We start from the raw sequence: 13,325 nt of genomic DNA on the forward strand, positions 1-13,325 counted from the left end.
AAGAAAATTAATTATTTGATAAAATATGTAATAATAAAATTAATATTTATAGTTTTAATTTTTTTTATTTATAAAAATTTTATTGATTTTTTTATTTTAAAAATATTTTCTAATAAATAGTAAAATTAAAAACACAACACTGAACAAATTTTATAATTTTTTATAAAATAAAAAATAAGAAACCGGCAGCAATAACAAACACCCTACCCCTAAGATTACCTCTACCGTCCTTATTAACAATATTATATAGAAGTTTATTAATATTTTTTATTTTTTAAATTTTTATTAAAAAATAAAAAAAAATTATTTCCTTGAAAAATTTATTTTATGAAAAGGTATCTTTCAGAGAAAATATTTTTATAAAAACTATTTTTCATATAAGTTATTTTTCAACAATAAAATTCTGCTTTATTCTAATAACAATAAAAATCCTCATTTAATTCACTAAAACAAAATAGTTATTTTTATTTTATAAAAAAATTACTTCTTTTGTTTCATAATTTTTAGCTATATTTTTTAATTGTGTGAAAATTATTGTTGACTTTATTTTAGACTATAATAATATATAAATTGACTATTATAATTTTATTTAATTTTGATTTATTTTTAAATAATTTTTAAAATATTTTTTAATATTTAATAAAATTTAATATATTTAAAATAGATATAATTAAAATATTAATAAAAAAATTATATTTTTTAATATGTGTAAATAAATAAAATAGATAAAAATTATAGAATAAATAGAATATCCGAACTAACCGAAAATTTAAAAAAATAAAAAAAAAGTCAAAAAAGTTGAAAAACAAAGGAATTTTGTGTTGCTTTCCTAATTAAAGGTGAAATGGAAAATTTTTAAAACTATTAGCAATATATATTTATAGCAAATATTCAATTAATTTCTTCTTCATTCTAAAAAAAATAATAAAAAGATTATTCATTTGATTCACAGAAATCAAATAGCTATCTTTAATAATGAGATTAACTATTTGGAAATATCTATTTTCACAATTAAATTTATGAGGGCCAAAACAATTTAACAAATACTGCATAGAGATTAAAATCTCTTAAATAATATTTTTTATAATTAAAAAATATTAAAATTTAAATTAAAGTAGCTCTTCATATTAGCAGACTATGTTATCTCTTATTTCCATCTTTAAATTAAACATAAAAATAAAATAATAATATTCTCTTTTTTATATATATTTTTTCCAGAAATCTGCACCATATGATCTTTCAAAAGGTTTTCTTTTTTTATTGACATGGATAATTTTCTATTCAAATTATTTATTTATATATGTTGAAAAGGCCTAATAATTGTTGTCTAGAGTGTCAAACTTACCTAATGAATAATAAAATTTTGAAAAATTTACTATTTAATTTCTACTTATTAATTAATTTTTTGGTTTAAAAAAATATATTAATTTTTTTTAACATTTTAAAAGTTTATTAATTAATTTTTTCATTAATTTTATCTATTAAATATTATAAAAATATTTAAAATACCCTTAATTGAAAAGAATTAATTAATAAATTTTTTTAAAATTAAAAAATTAACTAATAAATTTTTTAAATACATAAACTTTTAGTAAAGTACTTCATAAATAAAATTAATAAAAAAATTAATTAAAATTTTTAAATTTTAATATTTTAATGTATTTTTTCAAAATTAAAAGAAATTAATAAATTTTTTATATGGTAGAAAAATTCTCTAACGCACTTCTCACCTATTTAAAACACATGTACATGCAAAGGTAGGTAGATTAAAAAAAATACTTTTAATCCCTAAAATTTTATTTAAAATAACTATATTCTCGTTTAAATGTGATGTCTTAACATTCAATAAAGATAGATTGAAACTGTATTTTAATAAATTTAGTTTGGTTTGTCTTTTTTTTTTTTCTTTTGTTAATGTATAATCGTTATCCTGTATTTATATCCTCCTTTTACAGTCACGCTGACCGAACATATTGTATTTTTTTCATGATCAAACGATCATTTAATTTCATCTGATACTATGTGAACAACATAGTCAAATCTCCTATATATAGACTTAAGCTTGATCTGTCTAATCAAAGTGAAATTTGAGTTTGTAGATGAAGCAGATCTATGTATTGAGTATTAGTAAAATTTAAGTATGATCTTCTTAAATTAAAATCGAGGTGTTAAGGATCTAATTATCATTAAAACTTATTAAATTAATATAAAGATATGAACATATTTATTTTTTATTGACTAAAGTATATAATTTAATCTATAATTTTTATTAAAAGAATGGTTAAAATCTTAAATTTTTTTCATAAAGTTTGAGAAGTGATCTTTATAAAAATATATTTATTTTACTTCTGTTTATAGAAGTGAGTTTTCCGTGCTTCGAGTTTTCAAAAATAAATAATTATACTATAGGATTTTAGTTTAAATATACAAAATTCAAAGTTAAATACTTATATTTTTAATTGAATATTATATATTAAATTTTTAATAATACCTTTAGCACTCTTCTATTTTAAATAAAGTCGAGTGTTCAATCATTATGAATAAATTAAATATTCACCAAAAAATTAAAGGTTTTTAGTGAGTTGATCCGATATAAATAGTATTTAGTATTAATTTAGTGAATTTAGAAATACCTTTATTTATAAAAAAAAAATATAATGGTGAAAAATAGCATTCCCTCCATCATATAATTTTTATTCTGTTTATATTTTTATACAGGTTAAAAAAATAATTTTTTTATTAATTTTTTTAAATATTAGGAGATGTTTTAAAAAATAAAATAAAATTAAATATAGATATAATAATCGATTTATATATTATTATAGTTTAAAAAATAAAAAATTTAAAATAATAAAAATAATAAATAAAAATTTTAAGAGAAAAAGGGAGTAATATATCCATGCATTTTGCCTTTTTATTTTAAAAGTTTTATCCTTGTTTGTTCTTTGTTTCGGTGGATGAAAAATAAAACACAAAACCCATGCGGCGTATAATATGAAAAATACGCTAGAAGGAGGGCTTGAACCTCCGACCTTGTGGTTAACAGCCACACGCTCTAACCAACTGAGCTATTCCAGCGTGCGATATTCAATGATTCACTATACATCTAAGTTGGTATTGTTAACTCTGATTTCCTCTCCAGCTTCCATCATGACGCGCCTTTCTCTCTCGGCTACACCCTCAATTTCAAAAGGGGTCTGCCTCTGTTGTCTACGTCATAGAGAAGAATCCAAAGCAATTAGACTGGAAAACGGGCCAACGGTTCTTAGTTCGATGAAATGTGCCAACACTGCTGCCCCTGCTTTTGCTTTCGTCAAGTGCATGTTTATTGTTTTAAAAACAAATACTTTATGCCTTTTGAATTATGGGCTAGTTTACTTTGCTGAAATTATTAGGGAGAATGGTAAGAATTTGTTGGCTTTTTGCTGGCTTTTGAAGAGAGCTGCGGGATCGCCGTTGACGAGAAGTTGGTTCTATGAAACCTGACTTGGCTGCTTGTAATGTGGCTTTAAAGGGATGTCGTCGTGAAGTTGAGTTGGTTAGTGAAGCTTAAACGTTGAAAAAAATTTTCCCTTTTGGAATTGGGCCTGAATTTTTTTTAAGTGGGATTATTGGGTAGGTTCGGTAAATTAAATTAAATTAAATTAAATAAAAAAATAAAATTTTAATATATATAAAAATTAAATTAAATTAATTTTAAATAAAAATTAATTTAAATTGAATCAATCGAATTCGGTTAATTTAATTTAATTAATTTAATTTAATTAATTTAATTTTTAATAATTTTTTTATTTTTTATAATTTATTCTTAATATTTTAAAATTTAATTAAAATATTTTAATCTTATCTAATTTTTTATATTATTAAAAATAATATATTATTATTATTATTAATCAGTTTAATTTATTTTTTTATTAAAATCGAATTAAAAATTTTAAAATTAAAAATAATAAAAAATCAAATCAAAATTTTAAATTAATTAAATTCAATTAAATTTTTTTAATTAAATCAAATACCGCTATTTAAAGATAAAATCGTCATATTGTTAAAACAATGATAATTTCAATAAAATTCTTGATTTATGCAAGCCTTCCTTCTATAATTGATATGAAATTGGTGATGTTTTAATATAAATCCTCTTATATTCAAATTAAATTTATGAATTATAATAATAATAAATAAAAATTATAGAAAAAAAAATTAAAGAAAAAAAAAAGGAAACCATTCTTGAAGAGAAAAAATCCCTTCTTTTTATCATTCTCTTTTTGAATCGGGAATATATTTTATTATATTTTTAGGTGAATTCACTCTTTACTTAAAAATAAATTTATAATTTTTTTTATATATTATCAATATTTATTTTTAATTTAAAAAGAATCAAAAGAAAAAAAATATTATTTATATATTCAAAATAACATATAAAAAGAATTATAGTTCATGGTAGTTATGTAATTATACTAATTAATAACGTAACAATGTGTAACTTATTTAAATAATAGAAAATAAATTTAATTCTCCCTTTTTTTATTTCTCATCAATTCCCTCTTAACTTTTTTGATTACTCTGCACCATCTCTCTAGTCTACATTTTAATTTCTTTTTATATATTTATTTTTATTTATCTTACAGATTTTTGATACTTTTTAGTGGGAGAGATTTTCTCGATGGACCTAACTTGAAGAATTTGACTTTGGCCTCGGGTGGAAGGATTTTTGCTTACGTGCCGTCAACATTTCCAAAACGCACTGATGTTTTCAGTGGTTCATGCTTCCTTAGCCTTTTCAATTGGATTCTGTCACATTTACTCCTACTAGTTATTACTGTTGATGGGCGAATTTCTGTGTTTGTACTGATGGCCAGCCTTTTTATCTTGCATGTCTGTTTTGTAGTTTTGTATTGCTTGAGTTTGTTGTGTTTCATCATGGTCTTTGATCCTGATGACGGCAGTGGATCAATGGAAGTGAGTGATCGGAGGAGCGGTATTTCTCATTGTTAATGTTTGGTATTTTATATGTTTGATTTGATTTGATTTTAATTTATACAGATTTAATTTAATTTTAGTTATTTTTTATTTTATTTTTAAAATTTTTTTAATCTTAGGTTTTTTTTAACTTTGAGCTGACTTTAATTTCCATTTGTATCTAACTCCATGGGCATTTAAGAAATATTATATTTACATTGCTAAAAGAAAAATAATTTTTCAAACAATTAATAAAGGAGTTGAAAAAACAATGTCCCGTAATAATTTACATTCATTCCTTTCGTTTCAAAAGCAAGAGGGGACGAAAAAAAAAAGGTTTTGGGAGAAGGCTACCTCGTATCTCGTGCCCGGCAATAACTTTCCGGCGACGTGGAACAGTTGACTTGCGCGCTTTCATCGGGCATCTGTTGGCATCTCTGAAAGAAGATTCTGAAGTTAATGTTATTGACGAAAATAGACATCTGCCTTGTTCCATCCGTATAATACACCATAGTTACTACACCACCTTCATCTTCTTGCTGCTGCAAATGATCTCAAGCCACTTCAACTAGCAGTTTCATTTGATATCTTTTGTTTAACGGCAATTCGATTAAATAATAGTTAGTCTTTGATTTTTCTTTGCTTCGATTCTTTCTTTTCTTTTAGTTTCTTGCTTTGCTTTGATTCTTTCTTTTCTAATTTCCTCCTTCTTACTTCTGTCTTTATCTGGTCTAAAATTGTTAAAGCAGTTCACAAATATGTTATCTAGCTGTATTTTTTTTTACTTGTTTTCTGGTTGTTTCCCGGTGACTGTGGTTGGTGGTATTGGATGGCAAGAGCATGTGTTTCCTTTATTAATATCTGTGTTTTCAACTGATTTCTATGTTCATTATCGAGTTAGGATACCAAGTTTGTTTAGGTCATCTTTTCACATTGCATCGAATTTCTTTTGGTACTGTGAGTTGATACCATGGTCGGCTAAGGTTTTTATTGATTTGGTATTGATTTCAGGTGTTCGTTGGGATGAGGGGATTAGGAGTGATCTTCACTGCAATTGCAGTGGTGCTTGCTATTCTTCAAGAGGCAAGTTCACATGGAATTCAGCCTCTCTCAAGAATTTCTGTTCATACGACGACTTTTGCTCTTAATGATAATGCTTATGTTAAGGCCTCTCCGGCAATTCTTGGACTAAAGGTGAGCTGCTTTTGCATCATTTCTTTTTTTCTCATTTTCATCTGTCAGCTCCCAGTCCCACATCGTAAAGAGGAAGCTTAGTTTGATTACAAAGTGCGCTATTAGGTTTGCAACTTAGGAAGAATGAATTTCATAACCATTTAATTTTTAAGGGAGGAAAGCAATAAACAGCGGCTGCTGGCGTTTAACGAATTGGTTAGTTAAATAACTTTCTCCACATATTAGGGCCAAAACACAGAGTGGGTGACGCTGGAGTATGCGTCTCCAAATGCATCCAATGCTGATTGGATTGGAGTATTTTCCCCAGCAAATTTCAGGTATATAGAGTCCTTGGCATTGTAAAATCATTTTCTTCAGTTTTGCTAAGGCCAGCGTTTGGCATGTTATGCTTGATAGTTTATATGTTTTTCCAATTCTCTTATTGATCTATTTAGAAGTAATGTTTTTATCTATTGCCAGTGCCTCCACGTGCAACCCAGAAAGCCCAAACTCGAGAGTTTTTCCTCCGCTTTTGTGTACTGCACCTATCAAGGTTCATCTATACTGATTTGCTATATATTTTTTTTTCTTTTGATCTTTATACTTTTCTTTTGAAGCAGAGAGGAAGTTGCAAATAATTTTACTACTCTTGCAGTACCAGTATGCAAACTACAGTAGCCCAGGCTACAAAAATACAGGAAAAGGATCATTGAGGCTTCAGTTAATTAATCAGAGATCAGATTTTGCTTTTGCTCTATTTTCTGGAGGTTTAGCAAATGTATGCTTGCTCATGACTTTCTTTGTCCTATGCTTTATATTTGAAGGTGATAACAACTAACTGATGTCAGAGAATCAAGGATATTATTTGTTGAACTTTTTTATTATCCATCATGCATGTTTCCCTTTCAACAACAACAACCACTTAGTCTTAGTCTCAATCTAGTTGGGAATGAACTGAACAAGGTCTAATGTGATTGCTTGATGGATGTTGGCTATACTAAAGCTGTACCATTTAGCTCAATGTAGATCAATTCTGTTCTTTAATTCTCAAAGTGCCCTTTTAATTATCACTCTAGTGTGCTGGTGCATGCATATGAACCTGAATGATGTTATGCACTGGTCTGTTATAGAATATACATAATTCTATTTTTTTTATCCTTATGAATGAATATCTGTGTGCCTGCATGTGTACATGTGAGAGTAAGTGAGAACTTAGTAGGCATTCTGTTTTGTCTCTATTGTATCTAGGCTTCTGTCTTTAGCCATTTCCTTATGTTCTAAAAGATATGGTAATAAATTATAAGAATGTTTACCATTTTAGATGCATAATATATCTGTTAAATACATGCATATACTGCTGCTATTTTATTTCATAATTCACATTTAGATGAAGAATCTTCTATTCAGAAGTATGATTATCTCTTCTTTCTGTCCTTGGTTACTCTGATACTATTTGATCAATTTAATTTTTTCTTATACATAGCCAAAGCTGGTGGCTGTGTCAAATTCAGTTGCTTTTGCAAATCCAAAGGCACCAGTTTACCCACGCTTGGCACAAGGAAAGACATGGAATGAAGTAAGTGCAATTTTTTCTTTGTTGTTATCTTATGTGTGTAATACACTAAAAGAATATTGGTGTTGGGGGGGGGGGGGAGTTTATTTGTTGCACAAGTAAATACTTAAAACTGCAAAGTTTTAATCATTTTTATATTACATTGTATTTTCACCTCGTATTGATGGATTATTTATTTTTGTCTAGTCTGAAAATCAAGACTTTTCAGGACCTATTTACTCGTGGGAAGCAATTCTCTTTTTTTCTTTTTTATTTGATAAGAAAAATCAAGTTTTCATTTTCCTTGCAAAAAATAAAGGTGGGGAAAAAAGAAAAAAGGCATTTACTTATCAATAATGAAAAAACAATTTTCTAATTCAAAAAATAAAAAAAATTCATATATTTTGTAATTAGAAAATCATACAATATTTTAGAAACTTGTTTTTACTTTTAAAATTTGTACTATGCTCCATTCATTTATTTTATAATAATATGATTAATTTTTAGTTCTTGTTAATAAGTATTTTCCTAATTAATTATTTAATTTTAACTTTGAAAAAATTATAGTTATAAAGGAAAATAGCGGAAAATAAGTTAAAATTGTTTCGCAAATATTAGTTAAGTTTTGGAAACCTAGTTTCTATTCTCAATTTGGAAACTTTCACATGTGAACATGACATTTTGTGTCCCTGTTTTCTTTGAGAAGTTTTCAAAAAACTACCTTAGCGTTCCACAAGTGAACAAGCATGCTTTACCCAGTTTTTAATTTGTCTTTTTATGTTGGAGCTAACAATTTGTCAAGGAGATAACATGGTTCCAAACTTCATACTCAGATGACAATAACATGGACAAGTGGATATGGGATCAGTGAAGCACAGCCTTTTGTTGAATGGGGTCCAGAAGGTGGTGATCGTGTACGTTCCCCAGCTGGAACACTGACATTTAGCCGTAACAGCATGTGTGGTGGGTGATTGTTTTACTTTTTATTAACTATTACATGGTTTGTTAGGACTTTTCTGAAGGTTACTTGACCTTGATATCTCATTATAATTTATTAGATTAAACTGGTTTTAAGAATAGTAGTTATAATTATACTAGTTCTGCAAATAATTAGGTTCTTTATGTTTGTTTAATTTATTTTTCCATGTGATTGGAATCCACGTAAAAATTTCCTTTCTTTTCTTAATTAGGCAGTTGATTCATCATATCAGATGTATATGTGTATAGGTGAACCAGCAAGGACAGTGGGGTGGCGTGATCCTGGATTTATACACACTAGCTTTTTGAAGGAGTTATGGCCCAATGTTGTGTATGTAACTCTTCTTTTAGCCTATGAACGATCTTAAATTCTATTAGCAATAGTAACAATAAAGGATGCAATGGTCAGAAATTTTATAGCAAATATCAAGAGATTTCTATCAGGTAGCTGTGAAAATATGAAGTTCAACATTGAGACCCTCGCCTCACACTAGTTTCTTTAACATTATTGCACTTTTGAACCTTATACGAAGTAACTAAAAGTCATTAGAATGCACAAAACAACATCAAACTCAACACATTATGTAGCATGCCTAACTTTTCACATGGGCCCCAAAATTCTTTGCTTTCTCTATTATTCTGCAAGTTGTTAATGTTTTTCTTGATGCAATGAAAATATGAAATCTCATGCATTTCTAATTGTTCATTTATAGATATTTTATATTGTTGTTTTACAGCTTGCCAAGAAATTGCATCACCAATGCCAAATAATCAATAAGCTAGATGGGACAATTTAGACCAACAGAATTTGATTGATGATAATAGCAAATAATGTTTTGTAAAACTGTTTCTCTCAATTCAATTGTTAAATGTGTTGATGCTTCTGCTGTCTTTAACTATAAAGCATAAATTGGCTGGAAAAGTACCAACTCGGGGACCTGTGGAAGAATGCTAATTTTCATAAGCTTCTTGAGCTTAGAGATAGTATTGAACTAGCTCTTGTAGCAAGGGGTCCAGGTCACTTGAAATTACTGTCCCATGCACTGCACAGCAGGGGGGTATTAGAGCCAATAGTTAGTGACTAGTAGAGGGGTTAAGCCATTTATGTCTTATTCTTCCTTCTCATGTTAAAGCGGTTCAAACGCTTTTGTTTGGCTCCTCTGGTAACAAAAGTTGGTCTCAAGTGGGATATAATTATAAGGTTGGTCTTTTGATGATTTGTAAAATGCATCATTCTTTAAGAAGGTATCATGCAAGGGGAAATGTAATTGATGTGGACAGTGCTTGCATACAAGGGCTACATTGGTAATCACATGTAGAATTAATCCCATTTTGGCTAGGAAAAGGCCATGTGGGGAAGACATTGGAAAGATCATAACTGATTGCGATAGGGTTCTTGGATCAAGGTATTTGAAGTTTACCTGCCATGCTTAACTGAAGCTGCAAACAAAGTATTAAGATGATCAGAGAAGTAAGGGCTAGAATAAGAGCAGGAGAGAAACAAAGTTGAAATGATTAGTTATAAGATACTAAGAAAGTGAACTCTTGCAGCTTATAACTATCTTTTGCAGCCTGGCATCTGTGAAGTTCTTGTTGTAAAGGTGGTTCTCCTGTGAAGTTGGATTTGGATTATCTTGTTCGCTTTATGCTTGGACTCTTACATATGATCTATGAGATTAGCATCATATTAGAGATTCATTGTCGACCATTTTTTTTTACATGTAATAATGTTACTAATTATGCAGGTATTCATACAAGCTTGGGCATAAACTATTCAATGGTGCATATATTTGGAGTCAAGAATACCAGTTTAGAGCATCTCCATATCCTGGTCAAAGTTCTCTACAGCGTGTTGTCATTTTTGGCGACATGGGAAAGGTTTGAACTGTTTTAGAAGGATCATGTGTGTGTCAAATGTAAAATCATGCCTCGGTCAGATACCATTATCTGAAAGTTAAAACAGCATATGCATACCTCTGCTGTGAATGTCAGATGCACTGATGTTATGGCCATCTTGTATTCTGGTGATATGCATAAATGGATTTGGCTATGCTTGCTTGACTTTTTCATTTCTCAATATTTTATTTTTGTCTCATGATTCTAGCAGCATTTATTTATTTATACAGAAATTAACCGTTATCAAATTTGAACTGAATATAAATGCCAGGGTCTTTGTTCAAATGCTTTCTGCTCTCAATGTCTCTGCACATCTGAACATCCAGTTTTCTTTTCATTGTTTGGACTGTAAAGCTATTCACAAGGATACATGCACTGCTTAAACACATTTTTATCTTTCCAGGATGAAGCTGATGGTTCCAATGAATATAACAACTTCCAGAGTGGCTCCCTTAACACTACCAAGCAACTTATTCAAGACTTGAAAAATATTGATATAGTCTTCCACATTGGAGATATATGTTATGCAAATGGATACCTTTCACAGTGGGACCAGTTTACCGCACAGGTGGAGCCAATTGCATCCACTGTTCCTTACATGATAGCAAGGTTTGCAATAATTTACTTCTGCTGTTTATTTGAGCATGTATCTATAACCTAGTTCATCTTATATGGCAAGTGGTGCAATGTCCTTTCAGTGGTAACCATGAACGTGACTGGCCAGGAACAGGATCCTTCTATGGGAACTTGGATTCTGGAGGCGAATGTGGTGTGCTGGCTGAGACAATGTTCTATGTCCCTGCTGAGAACAGGGCTAAATTCTGGTATGGAAGTTTGTCGAGAACCTCTTAGTCATATTTAGCTATGGCTGCAATGTGATAGTTTTCATTTATAACTATGCTGATATATCTGGTTTGTTTAAACCTCTGCTTTATACTTTCTTTTTCCCATAACATTTTCTAAATCACATGACCTCTATAACTATTTAGAACTCTAATCTTTTGATTTGAATTAATTAATTCATGAAGTTCTTGATATCCTAAATAATGGAAGCTTAGCTATTACCCTTGTACCTATTCTGAAATTGCAATGCAATTGTTATAAAAATATTATTCCTTCTCTATGAAATTCATTTTTCTGATTTCTTTGGATACTCTACGTATTCTTGATTTACCTGCAAGAAAAGTAGTGCTAAGCCAGAGTGCATCTTGACGTTCATTTTCTTCATGTTTTTTGTTTGTAAATATACTGTCGAACTGAAAATGAACATCATAATCTCTTTCACCAGGTACTCTACTGATTATGGGATGTTCCGATTCTGCATAGCTGACACAGAACATGATTGGAGGGAGGGAACAGAGCAATACAAGTTCATTGAGCACTGCCTAGCTTCTGCAGATAGACAGAAGCAGCCATGGTTGATTTTCCTCGCTCATCGAGTGTTGGGTTATTCTTCTGCTACCTGGTATGCTGAGGAAGGATCATTTGAGGAACCAATGGGAAGGGAGAGTCTTCAAAGACTTTGGCAGAAATACAAGGTTGATATAGCCATATATGGCCATGTGCATAATTATGAGAGAACATGTCCCATTTACCAGGTATGCACACAACTCGCAGCGATGGACCTGTCCCTCGTCTCTATTTTACACTAGTCTATAAGTTACAGTTGACACTCAAGCTCTACATCTTACCTTTGTTTTCTTTTTAACTTACTGCAGAATATTTGTACCAATGAAGAGAGACATCACTACAAGGGCACCTTAAATGGAACAATACATGTGGTAGCAGGAGGAGGAGGAGCAAGCCTTGCAGAATTTACAACCATCAATACAACATGGAGTTTCTTTAAAGATTATGATTATGGATTTGTAAAACTTACAGCATTCGACCATTCTAATCTTTTGTTCGAATACAAGAAAAGCAGAGACGGTAAAGTTTACGACTCCTTCAAGATATCCCGGGATTACATAGACATCTTGGCCTGCACGGTAGATAGTTGTCCAAGTACAACATTAGCATCCTGACTATGATTGCTTTGATGTTGCTACAGAAGCCACAGTTGCATGATCATGTACTGAAGCTGTGAATAAATATTTATGTAATCACGAGGAAAGTTGCAGCTTCCAGTAATAAACACTCAAATTGTGTAAATTAGCTGAATTTAAATAATAATAAAAAAAAAAATCCTCCAAGCTCGGATTTTATTTATGAGAAGAACTAAAAGGTTCGGTATGAAGGAGCTTGTCCTCAAACAGGGTCCATAATCTAACCGTAGCTCTCTGATAAGGGTCTTCTGAGACTGAGGGATTTTGTGGCTGTTCAGGGAATGAGTTTTGAAAAGAAAAATAATTGAGAGAGAGGAAGGTTTTTGCCAATTTGGGGTTGGGGAAGAAAAAAATTATTCTGGGTTGTTAAATTTTGCCGATTTGGAAATTGGGATTTGACTGTCAGTTAATAACAAAATCCCTGCTTGGCGTGCTAGCGCTCCATGGTCTAACACTCTTCAAAAGAGCGCCAGGTTATAGGCTGGCGCTTGTCAGCCGTTGAATGAAGTCTGGCGCTTGTTTAAAAAAAATGCCAAACTCCAATGATTGCTTGTTCCACGGCAGGCAATCGTTGAAATTTTATTTTACAAATATTTTTAAAAATAAAATTAAAATTTTAATATATTTAATTATTATTTTATTATATATAATTATTATTAAACTTAACATTTATTAAAATCCCATAAATTTTAATAAATTACTATCCATAAATTTTTATTTAT

General features: G+C 29.5%; 1 protein-coding gene and 1 non-coding gene across 2 annotated transcripts; one reads left to right on the plus strand and one right to left on the minus strand.

The window, feature by feature from the left end:
* Nucleotides 1–3,004: 3,004 nt before the first annotated feature.
* On the minus strand, nucleotides 3,005–3,078 carry TRNAN-GUU. Its single transcript has one exon. It is a non-coding gene; the product is annotated as a tRNA-Asn (tRNA).
* A 2,168-nt stretch (nucleotides 3,079–5,246) lies between these two features.
* LOC110615832 (probable inactive purple acid phosphatase 1) lies at nucleotides 5,247–12,766 on the plus strand. The gene is made up of 13 exons (XM_021757987.2): nucleotides 5,247–5,579; nucleotides 5,971–6,153; nucleotides 6,379–6,470; nucleotides 6,613–6,685; nucleotides 6,788–6,910; nucleotides 7,616–7,708; nucleotides 8,518–8,647; nucleotides 8,912–8,993; nucleotides 10,408–10,540; nucleotides 10,962–11,167; nucleotides 11,257–11,382; nucleotides 11,847–12,156; nucleotides 12,277–12,766. Exons 2-13 carry the CDS (start codon nucleotides 5,983–5,985, stop codon nucleotides 12,580–12,582), a joined length of 1,845 nt encoding a protein of 614 aa, XP_021613679.1. The 5' UTR covers nucleotides 5,247–5,579; nucleotides 5,971–5,982; the 3' UTR covers nucleotides 12,583–12,766.
* Nucleotides 12,767–13,325: the final 559 nt, after the last annotated feature.

The sequence above is a fragment of the Manihot esculenta genome, chromosome 5 (genome assembly GCF_001659605.2).
Source record: "Manihot esculenta cultivar AM560-2 chromosome 5, M.esculenta_v8, whole genome shotgun sequence".
Taxonomy (NCBI): Eukaryota; Viridiplantae; Streptophyta; class Magnoliopsida; order Malpighiales; family Euphorbiaceae; genus Manihot; species Manihot esculenta.